This window comes from Cyprinodon tularosa, unplaced genomic scaffold (assembly GCF_016077235.1).
Source record: "Cyprinodon tularosa strain WSP-4 unplaced genomic scaffold, ASM1607723v1 ctg570, whole genome shotgun sequence".
Classification (NCBI taxonomy): Eukaryota; Metazoa; Chordata; class Actinopteri; order Cyprinodontiformes; family Cyprinodontidae; genus Cyprinodon; species Cyprinodon tularosa.
The window spans coordinates 109703-132125 of NW_024039308.1; the positions used below are offsets into that span (position 1 = coordinate 109703).

At 43.7% G+C, this 22423-nt stretch overlaps 1 protein-coding gene across 3 annotated transcripts; it reads right to left on the reverse strand.

Annotated features, from left to right (window-relative positions):
• Positions 1-13409: 13409 nt before the first annotated feature.
• On the reverse strand, positions 13410-21927 carry sdc4 (syndecan 4). 3 transcript variants are annotated; one of them, XM_038306058.1, is made up of 5 exons: positions 21618-21927; positions 15074-15236; positions 14949-14989; positions 14666-14864; positions 13410-14568 (listed from the first exon to the last, which is right to left on the reverse strand). In XM_038306058.1, the coding sequence occupies exons 1-5, from the start codon at positions 21672-21674 to the stop codon at positions 14417-14419; spliced, it is 612 nt and encodes a 203-aa protein (XP_038161986.1). In that variant the 5' UTR covers positions 21675-21927; the 3' UTR covers positions 13410-14416. The 3 variants fall into 3 exon arrangements, with proteins under 3 accessions (XP_038161986.1, XP_038161985.1, XP_038161983.1); XM_038306057.1 differs by having other exon boundaries at positions 15074-15239; XM_038306055.1 differs by lacking the exon at positions 21618-21927 and adding an exon at positions 19082-19162.
• Positions 21928-22423: the final 496 nt, after the last annotated feature.

The window sequence follows — 22423 nt, forward strand, 5'->3', positions numbered from 1 at the left end:
TAAGTTAGCAACACTGCTCTTTGCATGGTTTGTTTTCTCATGGTTTGCTGCTGTCTGTTTGGACCTCTCTGAACATGTGCAGCAAATGGACTGATCCAATATGGTGGACACTGAAGGGGGGCTGGGACACACTTAATATTATAAGCGTTCTGATGGCATTTTAGCAAAAGGATTTTTATCAAAAACTTAATTAACATGTACAAATAAGGATTAGTCGTATTACCTATAAATGTAAACAGAGTTTTAGGCTGCTGCCTAGTATTGCCTGATGGTAAATCCCTCCCTGGATATACCCCACTTTCAGCTCCTTCACCCGCCGCCACTGCTCACTTCAGGCCTTTATCGGCCTCAGATAAAGTTACTGACGCTTACGCTTGCAAAGTTCAAAGCCTGAGCAGCATGAAGGCCTATCATTGAGCCAGTGAGCCGGATGCAGCCCGAGGCGAAGCCGTGCTGCAGGTTTCAGTGCTGCTGGTATGCAGCTCTGCACAATCTGGGTTACCTGACGCAGCTTTTCATCTGAAGGAGCTTTGTGTTTGACTGCATGCTGAAATTTCAAACGCTTTACAGGTGTTCTGTCATCCAGAGTAGCTCTCTTTGTTCTCTGCTGGTGTAAAACAGAAATATAGAGGTGCTGAAGGGAGCTTTAGGATGGAGATCGTAAAAACAGGCTGCGGCATGTTATATCATCAAAGATTTTCAATGAAGGAATTTCAATAGGGCTGTAATGAAAGTGTGCTGCAGACAAATACAGTAGTTTGGCATTATTTAAAGCAGCTTAGCCTCTCTTTAGGAATTTTTTTTTTTATTCTTTTCATGCAGTCATTGTATGTTAATGTGAATGTTTGGAGCTACATTTTGAGGAGATTGGAGCTGAAACAGGTTTTTTTTGGATGATAAGAGGGAATGATTATTTGGGAGGCAACAGAAGGGAGTCATCTGCAAAACAGTAAAAATGAAAGTTGAAGTTATAAAAAATAGTGTCAATGGGAAGAAAAAGGTCCCCAGGAAGTAGCCCTAGGGCACACCTCATGTAAGAGTAAAGAGGACGGGTGCTGGAGGACTGAAGTGAAAGGCACTAACCTTTATGGAACACAGACTGGAGATTAGAGGCAATTATGGGTTAAACTGGAGTTAATATGAGCGGCAAACATTTTCTCCTGTTTGTTTGTTACGTATGGAGTTGAATAAAGTTATTTTAGTGTCGTTTGGTCCGTTTTTAGCGTTTAGGAATCTTTCTAGTAGAAAACGGATGGAATGAAGCTGTGATATAAACTCTCTGCTCAGGGAAACGTATTATAGACCAAGTCCACAAACACACATGTGGTAGAAGAGGTGGTGGAATGGTTGGCAGGCTGCAAACTTATTCAAAATGTCATAAACTCTAATAATAATGTGTTTTACCTCACAGCTATGAGAGGATTGATGGAATATTAAAACATTGGTTGACCAAGAATGAGTTTTTTTTTCAGACTGCAGGCTGTTATCATTCCAGAACGCCGCTTAAGGTTAGCATTAACATCAGCACACGACGCCATCAACTAGCAAACGTTAAAGAACGTCCATTGCGCCACATTCTGGTTGGGAGGAGATACAACTGTAGTTATCACCTTTTAAACAGTTATTGAACACTGATTGTCCTGAGCTATCTCTATAGTTATGCTGCTATAGGTTTAGACTGCTGGAGAACATAGGGACCCCCATTTCATCATTCTGCTTCATTCTCTCTCTATTCTCCTATTCTGTAGAATCTGTTAGATCAATCTCTAATGTTTTGCTCTCTCTGCTTTTTCTCAGAGTAGCTTTGCCTCGTCTGTTCCTGTTTGGCTGTGACGCCATCCTGGAGAGAAACATCAGCTGCCTGTTTTCCAGTGTGGTCCTGTTTCGCTGACCGTGACTGGGTGGGTGTGCTCTCTTCGTCCTCTGGCCGCCTTTTACAGCTGCTTTTTGTTTCTCTGCTTCTGTCTCCTTGAACCCCAGTCAGCCTCAGCAGATGGCCGCTCACACTGAGCCTGGTTCTGCTGGAGGCTTCTTCCTGTTAAAAGGGAGTTTTTCCTCTCCACTGTCGCTACAAGCATGCTTAGTGTGAGGGATTGCCTTGGAGTCGATGAAATCAACTGGTTTTCCTTAGATAGAAAACTTTGTATCAATTTGACTGGATGATCTTCTTGAACTGTAAAGTGCCTTGAGATGACATGTGTTGTGAATTTGGCGCTATAAAAATAAATTGAATTGAATGGATTGGGCAAATCTTAAAAATGTTATTATTAAATAAAATAATATTATTTAACTAAAAATGTTTTACTTTAGTTTGGTCACTTTAGTTTAATAGTTAATCTGACATCATTCCACAATCTTCAGAATAAACTTTTATTTTCCAAACATAAAATTCCTAATGGACTGTGACATTTTGTTGCTAATGAGTTTTAAGAGTTAAAACATTGAAATTTTACTGTGGAGCTGGATTAGTTTTCATACTTTTTAGAGTATTTTAGAGTACTTGGTATTTTTGCCCATAAAATTACTGTAATTAGATTATGCATTTGAAATAAGATAATGGAGTTTTTCTTGCTTTAAATGTAAATCATCTTATTCCACTGGCTAAGTGTCTCACTATCATGCAAAAAAGAAATAAGAGAAAATAGTTACTTCAAGAAAAATGTAAATTTTTGCTGTGTAAATATTAAATAACAGGTAGAATTAGGACCGGGCGAACTACACAATATCTGTTCCAATGAGGTAAATGTGGAGGGAGGTACTGGCAGGACGCTTCGTTCCTTGTGGTGGACGGTGTTCTTTGCTAACTCCTCTCAAACCTTCCTGCTACTGTGGTCAAACAGCTCAATCTTTGTCTCCTCTGACCATGAAACTTATCTCTAGGAATGTGGCTTGTCCCTGTGGTCAGCTGCAGATTTCAGTCCAACTTGAGGTTCAGGATTTTTTTTTGTCCTGGTTGACATCCTCTCCCTTCACAGTGAAGTGGGATAATTATGGTGAAAACGAATGTAATGTTCTGGAATGAGTTGATGATGTAATTTGTTGGTATTTTGGCACTTCCTGCCTCTTTCTGGCTTCTTTAACTTTCACTGCCTGAAAGCTTTTGGTTTTGACAAAACACAGCAGGAGCTCAAGTCAGGTGTCTCTAAAACATGCAGGCCTTCTGTTCTGGGATCATGTGTGGCTGTTTGAGTGTGTGTGTGAAGAGAAGGGTGTTTCTCACAGACTACCGGCTGTCAAACAACAACGACAAAAAAAAAATCCTTTTCAAAAGCCTGGTCAGGAACCAGCGCAGAGATGATTAAATTCTCCATGTGAGGAGTTCAAAAGCAATAAAAATGAAATGAAAACACAGGCGGGTGTGCAGCACAAAGAGCTCATTGTTGCCGGGCAGAGGAATGCCTGAGTGTGTGCGTGTGTTTGTGTGTCTGTGGGCAGAGGCCATGAGGAATGTGAGTTTTTGCATGAAGACAAAAGGCGGCCTATGGCTGAGCGAAGAGGAGGCACAGAGAGGGAAACACACGGAGCGGGCTGGAAAAAGCAAAGTCATCTCTCAGAAACTCTCATTGCCGACCTGAACCTCTGCAGGAATCATAAAAAGACTTCATTACAAAAGCTCACGATCCACACAGCAAAAACCCAAATTCAGCCATGCACGTTAACACACTTACCTGAAACCTCATTTCCTGCGTTCTCTCATCGCCTGAACTCTGACCTATGCGATGGTGTGGACAGATTTAAGACCCTGAGCTTCCTGTCATTTTATGGGATCTCCGTACTGAAGGAGTTTCTCTGGTTTCAGCGCTGAGCAGAAACCCTTACAGTCCCAAATAAAAGCCGCCGGGCGCTGTCCCTTTATGTCTGTCTGGGATTCATTTATTGCAGGGCCCAACCTTAGAAAAAGAACATTAGATTATTATTCCAGTCCTGTCAGAAAAGGTTAAGCCAAGACTTCTCATGTTTCGCTGCATCAGATTCATACTTTTGGTGAGTATCCAATGATTTATGCTTTTAAGCTCCAACACTCTGTAAACTATGTCTCAGTTCATTTATATAATATTTCAGTTTCCTTTTCCAACTCTGAGGCTTCGTCACACTGGATGTAGAAAGTGTTCATTCGTCCAAAGTCTCCAGGATTGGTTAAATAGTGGGAGGGTTGCAATAAATCGGGAAAAGCCTGATGGTGAAAATGACTCCCTCTATAATAAACACTATATGTCCACTTGGATCCTGGCTTAGCATGAGTCTCTTGTACCTAAAAGATCGCAACGCTCTCCCATGCAATGCAAAAAATTTGATCAAAATAAGTAATTTTTTCTTAAAATAATTGCATTTTTCCTTGAATTGAGAAGATAACTGAGAAAATTTGCAAATGGAACAAGACAATTGTCATGTGAAATAAGAAAAAACAACAGCATTGTCTTATTTCAAGTGCATATTATCTAATTATCTTATTCTAAGAATAAAAATACTAATTTCACAGGTAAATCATCTTATTTATATGCTCAAATTAAAGGTAAATACACTTAATTTAAGAAATTTTGACTTATTTCTAGGTTGTTTTTGTAGTGTGGTGTCATCATTGCAGCTATAAAACCTGGATGTGGTAAACTGGAAAAGGATGCTATCCTAGATGTTATTCCAGCTTCCTCCCCCCTCTGCAGACTGATGTACCACCAGGTGATGCATTCTAGCTAAGCTTTTCCGACAGTCTTATTTACGGGAAAAAAGTGTTGTTGCACCTTTTTTAATGAAAGAAAAACCCATAACGGACTAAGAAATAACTTAAATCTGACAAAAGTATTAAACAGAAAAGTCGATGACTTTTTTTCCACCATCTTTCAACAGAATGATTAAAAAACTAAACTCATTAAAACATGGGACCCCAAGAAAAGTCTGAAAACAAAGTGACAAACGGGACATATTGAACCAAGGTGTGTCCACTGATTAGAATCACAGATGCCTACAATCTTGTAATCAGTCAGTCTGCCTTTATATAACTCGAAAGGTAGTTACATGGTGTGTTCCACACTCAACATGGACCAGAGCAAGTGAAGTAAAGTGTTTTCTCTAGAGATTAGAAAGAAGATTATAGACAAACATGGTAAAAATAAAAGGTATAAGACCATCTCAAAGTAGCTGGTCTACGACTAAAGTTGCACATATTATTAAAGCTACAGTGTGTAATTTTCAGCGAAATCTAACGTCCAGACTGCAAACCGCAGCAACATGAACATCTCCCCCCCACCGCTTCTCCCCCCCAACAGTACGGCGAGCGTTACGGGACAAAATGTCTTCCACGACGTCCGCATCACCTACCTTCTCAAGTGATGAGGTTTGTTTACATAGATAATTTTACAGATAGTATTTCATTAGTCTGTGTGTTCAGTACCGTCTCAGTTCATCTCTCTCAACTTGCCGTAGTTACTTTCGAGCGTAATGGGCGATCTCGCAATCACTAGTTTGATGGCTCTGCGCTGCGCTCCATGGCTGCGAGACCCGCTCCTACGTAATTATAAATAACGAATTCTAAGGCAACGCAAATATTAAGGTTAAGAGGCTGAGCTCGTAGATGATGATAAATAACATAGTTATGTATAATATATTACATTTCTGACTGTATATCCCTGTAATTATTACACACTGTAGCTTTAAGGAATTCAAGATCCATTGGACTACAGCCAAACACAGGAGGGAAATAGATGGAGGTTTCTTACTGTTAAAAGGAAGTTTTTCCTCTCCACTGTCGCTATAAGCATGCTTAGTGTGAGGGATTGTATTTGAGTCAATGAGTCAATGCAATTAGTTGGTTTTCCTTAGATAGAAAACTTTGAATCAATTTGACTGTATGATCTGGTTGAACTGTAAAGTGCCTTGAGATGACATGGCGCTATAGAAATAAACTGAATTGAAATTGAATTGAATAGATGACAAATCAGAGAGCCCAGAAAAAAAACTTCTTACCAGATTAAAGGTGATTTTCAAGCTTGAGGAACATCAGTGTCCCATCACACCATCCTTCGTTGTTTCGGCTAAAGTGAATTAATGGTAGATGACCAAGGAGAACAACACTGTTGAAAAAAATCCTAAAAAAGCCCCACTGGCTTCTGGGAAAATGTCCTTTGAGACAAAAAAAATTAAACGTTTTGCCAAAGCACATCAGCTCTATGTTTAAAGACAGTTAAATGAAGCGTATCAAGAGATGAACACTATTCCTACTGTGAAACATGGAGGAGGCTCTGTTATGCTCTGGGGCTGCTTTGCTTTATCTGATGCAGACTGTGTGAATCTCTGCAGGGTACAATGAAAGCTCAAGGCTATCAAGGGTTACAAGAGAATATCTGCTCCTCTGCGTCAGAAAGCTTGATCTCAGTAGCAGGTCAGGGTCTTTCAACAGGATAATAACCAAAAAAAAAAACGGCTAAGAGGAAAACATTGGACTATTTTGAAGTGACCCTCTATGAGCCGTGACTTAAATTCTATTGAGCATCTTTGGAAGGAGCTGAAACATGTCATCTGGGAACACAGCATCCTTTAAACCTGATACAACCGGACCATCATTGAAGAGTGATGTCTGACTTTCATTTTTTTCATTTTCATTGAATTGTTTTATCATTCTAACTTTTATCAGGTTCAAGTTATTTTTTGTGGGCATTGCAGGCTTTACTTTAATTGAAATAACAGTTTTGTTTATGTGTGTATGATACGTGCACCCTGTTTATGGGAGGTTTCTGAGCCCCTGCTTTCAGTTTGAGGAAAACATTTCTGCATTTCCATCAGCTTATCAGCCTGGGAGGATGAAGAGGAAGTGGTTTCTGTCCACAGCGCTGCTCTGTGTTCGGTGGGATCAAGCTGAAATGCTTTTTATTTGATGTATAAATGTGTGAGGGTTTCCAGTTGGTGTTTGATAAGAAAGAATCCAAAGTGAAAATCCAAATGGGGGCCTTTTATTCTGAAATCTGCATGGTCCAAAGGGCTCCTATCGCAGGCACCTCTGCTCTACGAGGAACTACTGTTTTGGTTTGACTCACTGTATTGGTGGGAAGCTGTATGGCAGCAGTTGGGCCATCATCAGCATCATCAGAGGCCAGAATAGCCAGATTCTTCTCATTTGAGTCCTGCTGCTTTGCACCGCCCTACATCACTGAAAAATTCATAAGCGTTTTTATTCCCTGATTCCTAAACTCTGCATCTCAGCTCCAGTGGAGGCACTTTTAACTCCCACAGAGATGAGAGGTGGAGAGAAAGCTATGCAGAGAAAACTATAAATAGATTTATTAATGTTTTCCAGTGAAGCGAACGCACAGATGCAAAGTTGACCCAGATGATTGCATCAGGATGACATTTGATAATAAAAGCAGAACAACCGTTCTTTTCTTCTTTCCAAAGAGCAGGTTCCGCTTCCTCTTTCTCTCTCCTAACATTCTAGCCGGCTGTGGAAGAAAGAGGAACTCTTTTTGTTTGGATGCAAATGACTAAGGAAAACTGTGGCATTAAACAGCTCCGTCCATTGCAGCTCAGTTCTTCAATCAATGAGGAGAGCAAACAGATAATCAGTTAAATCTGGTCCTCTGCAGAATGACAGCAGCAAAGTATCTCAGTGGTTCTTTTAAAACCAGCCTCAGATAATAGGTTCTAATGCCTTAAAGCAGTTTATCATATGCTAACTCCTAGCATGCAAATATAACCAAATAAACCTTCCAGATCTGTCATTAAGTCGGGATTTGGGCCGACATCCTTCTTCCTGCAATGCAATAATATAAATATCTATACAGCCCATAAGTAAACTAAAAAAAAACAAAAAAACTGAACATACTTTTACGTATATATTTCAGACGGGTCAAATATGAAATAAACCCTTAATATTTAAGATTACATTGAGACTATTTACGGCTGCTCAGTGGGGCAGTGCGTAGCATTACTGCCTTGCAAAAAGAAGGTTCCGGGATCTCTCTGCATGGAGTTTGCATGTTCTCCCTGCGCATGCATGGGTTCTCTCCAGGTACTCCAGCTTCCTCCCATGGTCCAAAAACATGACTGTTAGGTGCATTGATTTCGCTAAATTCTCCTTAGGTGTGTGTATGTATATATTGTATTGTATTGTATATGTATGTATTGTGTCAAGCCGCTCTTTGACTCTCCCAGCTTTCCTTTGACGTCGCTCTGGGTGTCACATTCCCTCCATTGTCCCATGAGACGCCAGGGACTCACCTGTGCCTCTGTGTCTGCCACTGGCTGTCAGACACACACACATCATGAAGGAGGACATGTGGAGCTATCATTTCAGGTTAATATTCACTCGATCTGAGTGATTCTGAAGCAGCTAATCTAACACGTTTCCTGGTAATGAGTGGTTTTCATTTAATTCTCTAAGTGGCTGTTTCATGCATTGGCTATATAACTGAGTCATTTACTATTAGAGGTGCAGTTGGTAACGTAGGACATATAAGTAAAAAAATATTGACTTATATGTCCTAAAGGTACAAAATAAGAAAGATAATCTGGGAAAAAGCTCATTCTCTTTATCTTAGAGATACAGAGTTCTAAGTTAGAATCATCCAATAAGTTCTGTTCAGTTTATTTTTTATAGCGTCAATTCACAACATGTCATCTCAAGGCACTTTACAGTTCACCAGCTCATCCAGTCAAATCGATTAAAAGTTTTCTATCTAAGGAAAACCAGCTAATTGCATCAACTCATTGACTCGAAGGCAATCCCTCACACTAAGCATACTTGTAGCGACAGTGGAGAGGAAAAACTCCCTTTTAATAGGAAGAAAACCTTTCAGCAGAACCACTTGACTTGGGTTCAAGGTGACAGAAGAAGACATACAGAAAGAAGCAGAGATACAGAGGCAACAGGAGGCCCCGTCCAGGAAACACACAGCCAGGCAGACGAGCTCTGAACCAACTCCCATGTCAGAGGATGAGGAGAGCACATCCAGCCAGTCACAGTCAGAGAAACAGGACTACACCGAAAAACAGGCCGATCTCCAACATCTGATCTCCTGACAATCAGAGTCAGGAAGTATGTCTTTGCAGTGTTTCTTTCACCCCTCCCCCACACAGCGAGTACCTGTAGTTTAGGCTCTATATCACTGGTGTGCTGCAGTTGTTCGTCCACATAAAGCATAGTGATGTTTGGTCCAGCCAGTAAAAGGGCACTAGCTGTCTATCCGCTGCCCTCTATAGCCCTGCTTACTAGCCTACGCGTTCACGGCAAACACTGTAACTTGTGCATGGCATTTTTATGGCGCCACTCCGTGAGAGTAGCGAGTACCAAGATGGCGGCAAGGGATTTCAGTTTTTTCAGCCTATCGGCTATCCAGTGAATAAATAGGCTGTGTCCGAATGTCCGCTCTAACCACTGTATAGGGCACTATAAAGTGGTTTCGCCATTTTAGATGAGCGTCCGAATGTCTAGTGGATGAAAAAGTAGTGGACTCAAAATTTCCCATAATGCATCTTGAAAAGTGTCAGGACTCCTGTCTGTCTGTTTGTGTTTTCTGTGGTTGTTTCCCTTCCTACACCAGCAGGCACCTGGTTCTGGTCCGCCTCCTCACACACCTGCTGATGGTTACTTCGAGTGTTCTTAAGCTGCTGACTGCCACTACCTCGACGCCAGAGTGTTTACCAGTTTTGGGTACTCTAGCCAAGCTGAGTTTAGCTGAGTAAATCTGAGTTCTCGTCAACCTGAGTTTAACTTTGTTTTTGTCTTTGCCTCTCGGCAGGAAGTCATCCTGCAAACTGTATTTTTCTGACCTTCTCTCCCTGGAAGGATAAACTGAGTTACAAACTGAGCTGGGTTTCAAACAGGAGGTTTGGATCAACTTTCCCCAAGAGATCGTTTGAGCTTCGCACTGAGAAAGGGATTAATCTCCACTACGACCCGTTCAAGTACCGCAGGAAATCTCAGTGGCAGTCAGTTTTCTCCGTTCACCTATTAACACCCGCATTCTGGGTAACCCTGTTCCGCCCTCCACTGAATCAGACAAACACTGGAACTACAGCCATACAGACTGGAGTCAAGGATTCAACAACTTCTCTAGAAACGCAAGTGAGCAACCAAATCCTCTTCTAGAAGTTCACAAGTCAAATTTCCCACTGAGCCTGAACTAACCGCTGTGTCTTCCCCTCACTTTTCAGTTCCGGTTGAGCAGTGTTCAGAGCAACACTTCTCTCTGAATTATCTCTTCAATAAAACCTGTTAAACCTTTTCCCTGGTCTCCCTGTTTGGTCTTCTGCATTTGGGTCTGAACCTTAGTAAAATCATGACAAAAAGTAGTGATCATCCATGGTCAGTAGACAAGCAGAAATATCCCGGAATGGTTTGCTAGGGGAGCTCTCCTGGGATTTGTTGTCTCTAACCCACATCTGCAACTAATAACAAAGATGGTGCAGGCACCGTGCGGGTAGGCGGAGTTACATGATCAACTGGGAGCGAAAAATAGTGATCATCTGTCTGAACGGTCAGTTAACTGAGTTCACTATAAAGTCCCTTATACTAAATAGTGATTGAGGGGTTTAGGTGTTAGGTTGGACACAGACATCAGCGGTCACAGTGTGGCAGGACATGGCCGAGCAGAAACATGGGTTTGGTCTGAGACATAATCTGATCATTTTCAATCACTATTCTTCTGATTTTTTTTTTAAATTTATGGCATTTTGATAAAAAAAATTAATAGAGTTCACTTGGACCCCCCTTTTTTCTAGTCCGGGTACCCATGCAGACCTGGATGAAAGCAGAACTGTCATCATTCTTGCATTGCCTCTAATGACCACAGGGAGCGCTACTTATAAAAGCAAAGAACAAAGAAAAGTTTGATATTTTTTAATCGAGCTGTTAGTAAAGTAGTGTTAAAAAACAATAACACCAAATTATGCTTTTACCAACCAGATAGACCAGTTATTGAAAAAAAGACAAAACAGGTTAATTATAATAAAAATATATTTTCTAAATGTTCTTCCTCTAATTTGTCTTTATACTCTGATGTCGGTTTTTGTATGAATCATGACGTGCAGGTCTGGAGAACAGCTAACACTGGTTAACATTTCCTAATAGCCACAGGGGCAAGTTTTTGACAGTAAAAGAACAAACTGTAGTCATCAATGGAGCAACACAGACAAACCAGTCAGAACAAGCCTTTCTCTTTAAATGTCTGTGTCTATTACAGAAACGAATCTCATGTTAAAGTATAAGTTTCAGTTTAATTCAGTTTACTCATAAAGCGACAAATTAGGTTTCATGACATCACTGATACTAAATTATGTAAAATAAGAGCAAATAGAAAAAAATGAAGTCATTCTGCAGCTGAAAGAAAGCAGAACCGCCCGGATTTCTAAAGGTTTCATTGGAGCGGAACCAGGCTGGGCCAACTGAACAAATCTTCCTCTGTGATTTCTGTTTCTTGTTGTTGTTGACGCTCAAACAGAACCTGTAGACGTGTTGCTGCCTGCCGGGAAAAAGGCCACCGCAGGCGGAACCTGGATGAATGCAGCGTTTCTGGGAAGGGTCCAACCCCAACACGCCAATGCATCATTTTCGCTCACACCCAACCGTGCTTTCATATCCAGGCGCAGAGACGCACAAATACAGGCGGAGTGGGAAAAGTTGTTTGTTCAGGTGGAGGAGCGCTTTCATCCTGATCCACCTGAGTACATACCGAACCTCTGGCTTCTCTCCTCATTTATGTTTTCGTTTATAGACCTATGAATGTCCAGTCATGAAAATAAGGTTTTATATTTTCTGTAGAATCTGGTGTTGGATTCCTCCAAACATGGCTGTTTGTTATGATCCAACATCTCCATTCTGGTCTCATCCGTCCCAGACGCGACGTCCAGGATCATGACCTTTGACCTGCCAGCTGAAGCCTTTAGAGTTTGCCTTGGAGCTCCTGGCTTCACGCTCTGATGTTGATCTGAATTTCCTGAGGAAGATTTTGAGATCCTTTCCTTTTAGGAAATATTCAGACTAAACAGTCTGACCAATGGGTCTGCATCCTCTGGCCCTTTAGCACCTTGGCTAAAAAAAAAGACCAAACTAAGTCAACAGTTTTATTTAACTTTCAAAATAAGTGGATTTATACATTTTAATCTTTATTTGGGAAAATGTTTTTTTGCAAAAGTTTTCAAAATTTCCAGCAACCTGTGTTGTTTTTGCAAATTTATTCCCTTAATTTCAAAATCTGAAATATATGGAGGTTCTTTAAAACAAATCTCCTGTGGACGATATAAAATGTTTTATCTTTTAAAGTTTATGTAATGTTTTACTAACTGTACTGAAGTCAAAAATGACGTTCTGATGACTTCCTGCTCTGGCGTTTGGTTTAAACCATTTATTCAGCTGCTCATCCTGACAACTCGGCAACCATAAAAAAAAAAAAAAAAAAAAAACCTTTAAGGAAGCTTTTTTAGTTCTAGTATAGATTTTATCTTACAGGTTTGTTACCAAAAGGCCAGTTTGGAGTCTATTTTCCTCTCAACTGTTTCATATTTTAGTTATTAGAGAAATTAGAAAACAGAGACGGGTTTAAACTGTTACTGTGCATAAAAATAGCTTTATTTCCAATAATAAATCAGAATCTGCATGTAGAAACCAATGATTCATTGGCTTCTTCGCCCCACTGGTGTTTGACATTAAGCAGCAGAACATTCTCTCCACATTGACCCACCGGACCTGGGGATGACCCGCTATTTATTTTTCCTCAACAAGCTCCTAATCTCGGAGCTCCTCCTCTTCCTGATCTCTATCAGGACTTATTATTAATATTTCTAGGGAAGCAAAAAGAAGAACAACCTTGAACTGACACTGAGGAACCAGAACTTTCCATCAACGTCCGCTGCGTTTTATTTCAGTAACAAAAGAAGAATAAACGGTCAGGCCCAGGTCCGCCGGCGTCAACGTGGTTCATAGCATAACATCCCCTGAATAATGATCACTTCTTCTACACATAAAAACAGCAAAAAACATAAATATGAAAGCAACAAAAAGTCTAAAGATAAAAGAACTTCTTAAAAAATTAAAACGTTTCAAAGCTAGGTCTCTGAAAATCCAACTAGTGTATATAAAACTTTAAAATCACATGTACAACAGCTTAAAAGGGCCAGACACCCGTACCTGAAGGAAGGCAATAAAATCATCTGACAGTTAAATTAATACAAAAAGGGAAGGTGTTGATCTGATGGAGGACGACCAGGAGGCCCGTTAGTATCAAAACTTTACATTTACAGTCAATCACGTGAACGTCGCCGCGGGAAACACAAACTATTTGGCTTTTTAAATATTTGGTAGACATTTGTGCTGCCAGGATGCGGCCAAAGTACCAACCTTTAGATACGATTTGCTCTTAAATGAATGACTATTTACACGTCGGACCCGTTTAGGTCTCTGGCTGAGAAATGAGTTTCCGACCTTTTTTTGTTTTGTTTCGTTTTTCTTTTAGTCGGCTTCATGTTTTCTCGTGGATCCTCAGGTCGATCAGAGAAACAGTCGGTGTAGCTTATAAAGGGAACCGTCCGACCCACTGTGAAAAAAAACAACAGAACCAAAGCCAGACGGAAAGGTTTTCCAGAAAGTTCTGCCAATCGTACCGGGGGTTAAGGGGTCGGGTCACTTGGTGTACCAGTAGAACTAGTGCAGTAATTTTAGGGCCGGGCCGGCTTATCTGGACCAGAGAGCAACAGTAAAGGGAGGGGTGGGATTCAGTGAACTTCCAAGAACAAGAAGGGAATTCATTTTCCATCTCAGTCCAAACCACTTAGACAATTTTCTCTAAAAATAAAAAATATTCTGCCAAACTGGAGGCACGGCGGTGATCGTTTCCCCTCCTTCCCAGCAGCGGAGCCACATTCCGCGCTGGCTTCCCGTCGGACCGGAGGCAGAACTTCCGGGTCGGAGTCGGAAGCTCTGCCTCCTGGGATCCCGACGCATCGAAATAAAACAATAAAAAGGAAACAAAAAAACATGATTGTGATCTAGAACAGAAAACCTACTGCCTACAGGCGAAATAAAAGCCGTCTGATTTTTCCGTTGTGAAAAATGAGACGAGGAAGACGAGTGAATAAATAACATGTTAGTGTTTAACGGGAGTAAAGCAGGAAGAGTCCGTTCTGTTGTTTTTTCCTTTCAACTCGAGGACAGATCCGAATAAAACAAAAAAACACGGCACGCCGCAGCGGAACCGGTCCAATCCCGCCGCTCCAGGATTCCCCTCCTCTGATTGGCCAGTTATTTTCATACAGGTGTGAGGAGGAGGAGGAGGAGCCAGTCAATAGGTTGAGTCGTCGGGGGCTCCGGATTCATCCAATGTCACTCTGTTGAAGGGAGGTGAGGTGATGGAGATGAGGCCCTGATGGGTTTGTACAGAGCTGAGGTGTGTGTGTTTGTGTGTGTGAGAGGTCAGGGAGGAGGGGGCGGAGTCTACGCGTAGATCTCCGTGGTGGGGGCCTTCTTGTAGATGGGCTTCTTCCCCAGGTCGTAGCTGCCTTCGTCCTTCTTCTTCATGCGGTAGATGAGGAAGAGGATGAGGAGCACGGCGAGCATCAGGAGGACGGCGCAGGCGGCGATCACAGCTGGAGGAACACGAGGAGTCGGGAGTCAGAACTGAAGCACATCAGGTGGTTTTTCACAAACGCTGTAAGTTTGGGCTTTTTAAACCCGGTTACTAACCTGCCAGAACCTCCGTCTTGTTGAAGATGCTGTGCTCCGTGGCCTGGGACATCAGGACGTTGGACTGGTTCTCGTCCTTGGGTCCATGCTCGTTCCCCAGCAGACGGATCTCGTTCTTGTCCTTGACGAGCTCGATCTCGTTGACGGTGGGCCGCACCGGGAGATGCAGGTCGGGGATCCGGTTATCGTTGATGTCAGGCTGCGGAGGAAACAATGCTGTGAGAACTCATCTCTTAACTGGATCAGAACATCCCAGAATCAGAACCAGCTGAAGGGTTCTTACCTCAACTGAAGGTCTGGACTCTCTTTCTGTGGGCTCGGGTTCTGGAGAGAAAAAAAAAAACAAGGCTTTACATTCGAACTGAACGGGTTTAAATAGGAGCCGTCGGCTTCAGAACCAGAACCCACCTCCTCCTCCCGACCCGGATGCATCGTATTCATCATCGTCTTCGTCGTCAGAGAAGCCAAAGTCTGAGCCGTTGGAAGTGTCCCCTGATGCCTCCAGGTCGCCTGTCGTCATGGCGACAGTCTGTGTGGTCCTGATGGGCATCCACGTCTCCGTCTCCCTCACCTGCTGGGACATAACGGACGGTTCAGAGAAGAAGAACCCGCCACATCTCGTCGGCACAGAGTCCAAAAGAACTGAACCAAACCCCCACAGAACAGAGAGACATCGACCTCCTCTAATCCCATCAGCAAATGGGATTAACCCCCAACATCAGATTAATTACCCCCCCACTCATACACAGCTAATCTGAGAGGCAGAATTCAGCCAAACTGATTCGGACATTTAATCATCAGCGGATCTGAACCCGGACAGAAACCAAACCAGGATAAATCTGGTTTCAGTTCTGATGCTGTGAGCTCTTTTCTTTCCAGATTCAAATCCTGATACGTCAGACGGATCAGGATTGGACCCGCCTGAACCCCTCAGCCGCTCTCCTAATGACTGTAACCACTGTGACTCGTGGTTCTGCAGGCCGCTACACGTCTGCTGAGTCATGTCACAGGAATCCTGCCCCACTAAACCCAGAATGATTCAGCTTTGGTTCTGTGCCGAGGCCTCAGGTCTGCTTCTCTTCTCTGCGGCTTCCGGAAGGTTTTCAGGCCCCAGAAACAGATCAGTAATAATAAAACGCCTCAGGCGGCGCCGACTGGAGCCATTTCTGCATTACTGAGTAAATATTATATATAAACCAGAACCACAGAACTAAGAAAATAATCAAAACAACTTTTTCTGTTCTGAGCGCCACAGGGGTAGAACATATCTTTTTATATTATTTAAAAAAAAAAAATGACCTTAACGTTGTTGGCTCTGGTGGAACCGGCTGGGTCTATTAATGAACCGCCAGCGGATTTGGAACACAATTCTACAGCGTACTGGTTCTATGTTTACAGATCTGGCCCAGTAGAGGTTAAACTGGCTCAAAATGTCTCCATGTTAATGTTTACCCTCACAGCTCCCGACCTTTGACCCCCACTGTGTTATGAAACATGTTCCAGGCCAACAGAAACGCTTCACTCAGGCGGGAAAACTGGATCCGTTACATAAGGATTGGATCGACGGATCAGACCTCACCAGTGGGTGCTGGTTCTAATGGACCAGGTCCATAATAGGCCCCTTGAGGTCCAGACACATGCTGACAAAACCCAATAGGACCCAAACAGAATGACCTGGTTCATTAAAAATCCTTGAGAATCTTCTGTCTGACAAGAAGCAGAACCCAAAATCCAACAAAGGAAACCTGAATGGACCCGTTTGAAGACGGGTCTGCAGAACCTCCGAGTCAGATCCTGCCTTTCCTAAACTTTAACGACTGCAACGGTTCGGTCAAACCCAACTCCACCCGACCTGCAGCCATCTCCTGGGCTTCGGGTCGAGTCTAAGGAGCGATGCTGGATGTGGGCTCATGGATGGCTGCCCAAATGCGACTGTTGCCCCGGTAACGCCACGGCGGCGGATCCCAGCGGGCTGATTGGAACCAAATGTGTTAGAGCTCTGGAACAGAAACAAAGAGTGGCGCTGCTGCGGTCCAAACATCCTGGAAACCAGACATAAACGGCCCCATGTGCAGCACAGAGCCAGACCAGAATCTGGTGTCCAGTCGGACCCTGATCAGAACCAGACCAGAATCTGGTGTCCAGTCAGACCCTAAGAAACCGGCTGATCTGGACCCTTTCCGCCTCAAAGGTCGGCCATACAGGAGGATCAGGTTTTTAGATGAACCAACAACACCTTCCTCTGACAACGTCCAGGATACCTGGACCGGTTCCCTGACCTGACATCCAGTCTATCTTTAGCCCAGCAGCTCTGGGGTTAACGCTCAGTCAGAGAAAGCAGAAACCACCCTGTGACCTGCTGCTCAGTCTGATCAGAAATAAACACGGCTGCTGTTATTTCTGAAGCTGCAGTTTTCTCCCAGACTTCCCGGTCCAAGGAGTCGGACTAAAAAGCGGCCAGCTGGTTCTGATTTAATGAGCCTAATGAGCAGCCTCCTGTGGGAGCTTCTGATCTAACCCAAGCTGCTTTTATTGGTGGACAGAACGACATCCAGTTATACTTGAAGACGTGACTGATGGACAAATAAGCCGACTGCCTGCAGCGGGGCTCGGCCTCTTCCTGCTGCCTCCATCCCTCAGATCTGACACCTCTGCGCCAGGCTGCTTTGGATCAGAGACGATCCGGCTGAGGAGCTCAGAGGATGAAAGATGCGGCTGCGGCGTTAAAGGTCAGGAAATGTAAAGGAAAAAAAGGCAGGAAGGCAGAAGACATCTGTCTGAAACAAAACCATTCAGTGTCAAACAAAAGTCTCCAGAGACTCCAGGATATGAATCCTGAGAGGAAACGAGCTTAACGATTGAATTTTCCTCCAGACTCGTTCATCAGAGTGAAGGCGCCGCCACAATAAGAGCCATTGATTTCCAGGAAAAAGCTGAGGATCAGCCTGGTTAGACTCACTCACTATTATTACAATTACTCAGAACTTCTCTCACACTTTCAGATTTCAACTTCCTGTTAAATATGCATTGGACAAAGAGGATCAATAGGACCAGAACCAAGGTCCAGACACACTGGAAAGAAGCAGATTTAACTCATTCTGGGATGCTAAATGTTCTTCTGCCAGATCAGAACCAGGAACGAGTACTGGGACAGTCAGGCCTGGAGGTGCTCTTGGTCCAGAACTACTTTATGCTGACTCTGGCTCAGTTTGTGGATTAGAACCGAGTAAGGAATGTGGCTGGATGTGGGTCGGCCCGGTAGTCGAGGTCTTGGCTGCTCAGTCAGCCACCACATTCCTGTCTCGTCTCTGAAGGAGCCAAAGCAAACCGACTGTCGGAGAACCCACGTCAGTCCAGCAGGAAAACAGTCTCAGAGTCCGGACCTAAACAACCGGGAGCTCTGGAAAATTACAGCCTGGAGTTCGGCTGTTCGGCAGAGGCCCAGAACCCGACCTCATCGCCAGAGTTCTGTGAGAGTTGGACACAAAAGTTCCAAAGACCTGAAAATGAAGCAAAACATCAAAGAGGGGCTGTTCTGCACCCCCGCCCCATCTGGGAGGAATGTGTGAGGACTTTCACTGAGACACAGACTAATTTGAATTGGTCTCATTTACTGAGGAAAATTCCACAGAACTCGGCAGCAACCGGTTCTGTTACACAACGTCCGCAAAGACCAACAGAACCCAGATTACGGTCTGTTACCACATGATCCTTGGCAAACAATAAACAGAACCGGAGTGGAGTAAACAAACAGGGCTAAGGGCAAACAGAGAGGAAAAGGAAGGTCTGTCCGGATCAGCACCACAGAATAACGTATGGCCGACCACTTCAGCGGAGCTGCAAATAACCGGGCTTTGGGCCTGGAACAATAGACTGAGTCCTGGATTAGACCGAGCAAACTGGATCTAATCATAGCTGAGAACTGTTGCTCAGAATAAAATGGCTGCTTTTAACGTCTGGGCTAAGAACAGCCAAAACCAGAACCACCGCCAATAAACAGAAGAAACGCACGAATATTTCAGCCAATCATCTGGTGTCAAACAGTCGATCAGATAGTCGATCAGTCCAATAACAGTTCTAGAAGGCCTTCTGTCCCAAATGCATTCATATAGTTCCCGTCAGCGCAGCCAGAGTATGCAGCGGTTGGAAGGGGTGGAGGGAGATCGGGTTCGGCGGCCGGCCAGCTCAGCCAGGAAGGACAAAAAGCTCCTCTCTCTGTGCCAACATTCCTCGGCCCAAAGGGATTTTATAGACCAGCGGACAGCAAAGCAGGAACCATTATTACATCCCAGCGCCACTATTTATCACGCTCTCCTCCTTCCCAGCGTCCTTTCAGCACGCCGGCTTTCAGAGCGCCCCGTCGTGCAAAGGAGACAAAAAAGAAAAACTTCCCTTAAAAAAAAAAAAAAGACCCACCTCATTCTCTTGCAAATGATCCAGAGGGGTGGGGTGGGGGGGGGCTGAGTGCCAAACCAGCCACATTCCTACAAGATCCAACAAATGGACTCAACAGGCTCAGGTTGGTTTGGATTAACTCTAACTAAAGAGGATTTTTTTACACTGATTAGCTGCCACAGGCGCTGCCATTAATGGTGCCAATTAAAACCAATTTAAGACCAAACTGGTCGGTTACGCCTCAATAAGCCGCCGGAAGTTTCCTTTTCTTTAGTGACAATAGCCTTTTGATTTACTGCACTAAAAAAGAGGGATAATTTTGCTCCCCGACCCCTCCCCATTTCACCCTTCCAGGGAAAGACCTGCAGCGACTTGCAGCCTCACGAGAGAAATAACATGGAGGCCAACAGGCAGGATCCGTCGGGCTGCTGCTGATCTCTGACCGAAGCAAACCGCCGTCGGATCCCGGTTTTCCAACACTTCCTGTTGGCTTCCAGCGGATTAGAAATCCAACTTAATCCTCAAACACATTCCCATCATTCCTTCGGCTCTTAGCATTCAGAGCACGTTCCTTTTGTCAGGTGAGGGAACATTGTTATCGATTAGCCAGGAACGCCAAACCCACATACCCGCCATGACCTCAGCGGGTGATGAAAGGGCGCCGGGCAAGGGGGGGGGGCTTTTCAAAGAGCAACGATAAAAAGGAAGAAATGATGGAGCTCCTTTAAGGAGCAGGAAAAATAGGATGAGGGGAATGTTTGGGTGGGAAAGCTGTAGGTGTATCCAAAAAGGATCACAGCCCATGAAAAGACCCCGGGGCCCTATTGAGATCGCCCAAGTGTGTAAAATCCCCCCCGAGGGCCGATCAAGATCACCAAAGGTCACATTCCAGCATGGAGAAGGAAAGGAGGGGAGGAGGTGAGGGAACATCACGGACTGTAAAAACGCTCACATGAGTCACCATCTTAGAAATTCCTGCCGGCTTTCCAATGATTAGAGACTGAGAGAGAAACACGCCCGGCATGCTGCTCAACCTGCCATTAGTGCCCTTTCCCTCCATCTTTGCACAGCAACCGGGCCCAGTGGGAGGAGGAGCCGGCTGTGGGTGGCCCACAGCCGGCATCAACATGTTGATGTAAACATCAACATGTTGGCAACGTGAACTCAGACCTGCTAAGACTGATGGGAAACAAACAAACAGAACCGAACCAATCACACCATCCACCGGCTGCCAACAAGGCGGATGTCTTCCTCCCCCGAGCAAGGAGAAGCGAGCGCTTCAGGAGCTGAAGGAGGCAGTAGAAGCAGCTCAACAACATCTGATGGGGTGAAGCCCAGGAAACAGGCCCCTAATGCTCCAGCATCAGATCCTCTTCCACCAGGATAAAAATCCCATTTGGATGCTAAGATCCCATCCAGCTCTCTAGACAATTTCATATTAATGAAATGTATGAAATTGTCTAGAGAGCTGTTCTAAAACAGAAGTCTTTTTGTTTACACTTGTCTATATAAAAAGACTGAATAAATATGTCCAAATCCAATTTTATATGCTGGTAAAGGGGGAAAAACAGGGTCTCAGTGCCGCCAGGTGCCTGGTTTTCACTCCCAGATGGTTCTGGTGGTACCTGTATCAACATCTGGCTCTGTAAAGACATCTGCTGCAGTCCAACAGGGCATTCCCAGGATTTCAACACCCAGGTGATAAATCAAGTCCAGACAGGTAGATGTCTGACCCATCCCAACAGCTGGGTCCTTTCTCTGTGCTTCCATAAATCAGGCCCAAATCATGACAGATGGAGAATCTGGGTCTGTTTAAACCGCCTCAAGAGGGGGTTTTACTGGATTATCTTCTAAAAATTACCTCTTTATAGAAACCACAGCTTAGAGAGTGGACAGAGACCACCTGGGTAGAACTAAAAATCTGATTAAATGGAAACAAGCTGATTCTGACTGACAGAGAATAAAATCAGAGGAAAATGTTTAGAGGTTCTGCAGGGAAAGTGTTTTTTTTTTAACAGCAGCCACAGTTTAAAGCATAAACTCTCAGTCTGTTTGTGCAGTTCTGCTCAGAATGGTGGAAAACCCCAAACTGGCTGGGTTTTCCTGCTTCAGAAAGCACAGAAAGAGTGTGGCGCTACCAAACCCGCAGCACACAAATTCTTTCGGGATTAAGTCAACCTTTAGGAGCTGGGAGACAGGAAGTCCCTGTTTAACTCTTCCCAAATGTTTGGAGAAGGAGGGAAAAGTTGCCTTTCGGCATCGCGTTACTCAGACTTTTTCTGGCAACGATTTGAAAATGTCCAGATTTCGCTGGCTTGAAGTCAGTTTGGATAAAAAAGGAGTTTAACTGCGGTAAAAATAATCAGTTTAAGGATGTAGAGACCTCCCCCCTCCTTAAACTGGGCCCCGTTTGGAATAATAAAAGCAGGCTGTGGGAGTCCGACTCCCAAACCTTGAAGCCTAAATATTTATCACAAACAGGCTAAAAATAAGCGAAGTCCTAGTTTAATCATTTAAAACATTCAAGGTGTGTTCGGCTGGTTGTGGACAGACTCACCGACTCGGAGAAAACGGAGGCGGCGAGCATCAACACGAGGCACAGGGGGGGAATCATGGCTGTCCTCTCACTTCGCAGCTTGTTTAGATTAGAAACAAGAGGATAAAGCTGCGCTGACCGCAAATTTTACTGCTTCTTTAACGGGTTTGGACTCCGTAGGTTTTGTTCTTCTTCGTCCCTGCGTCCAACTTAAGTCCAGAAAAAGCGGCGTCTGGTCCGATGTTTAGCTCGTGAACCGCTTATCCTCCGTTACTTCTGTGTCCGTCAACCGCTGGATCTCTGCTGTGGCTCTGAACCGGCTGCTCCTCCGACCTATAATTCAGACGTAATGACGTAGTTACGTGACGAGAAACGTGACGTTACGAAACTTTCCGTAATCCAACAGGTTGTTGACCCCGCCTCCAACCTCTCTTAAATGCGCCATGTTGGTGCGGGCAGTTCGGAATCGGCTATTGTAGTCATACGTCAACACGGTCGCCATATTGAAGAGGACAAACTGTGACATGAAGATTCATGTTTTTGAGTTTTAACCAAGTAAAAAGAAATAAATGGGACTTTAAATGAAATTAATTTTCTATTATTCATTTTTAACCTTGGCTCAGACATTATGGTGCCCATCTAGTTTCTCAGTTTTACTTGGGTTCTAATTCTGTTTTGATTAAAACTGGTAACTGTTATTTAAAGTAAATCAGATGTAATATTCCTGAATTATGAATTTACATTGACATAATATTTCAAGTAATAGCTTTTTTTTTACTTTAGGTACATATTTGTTTAGCTCACTAAATATTTCGGTTCCTTTTCCC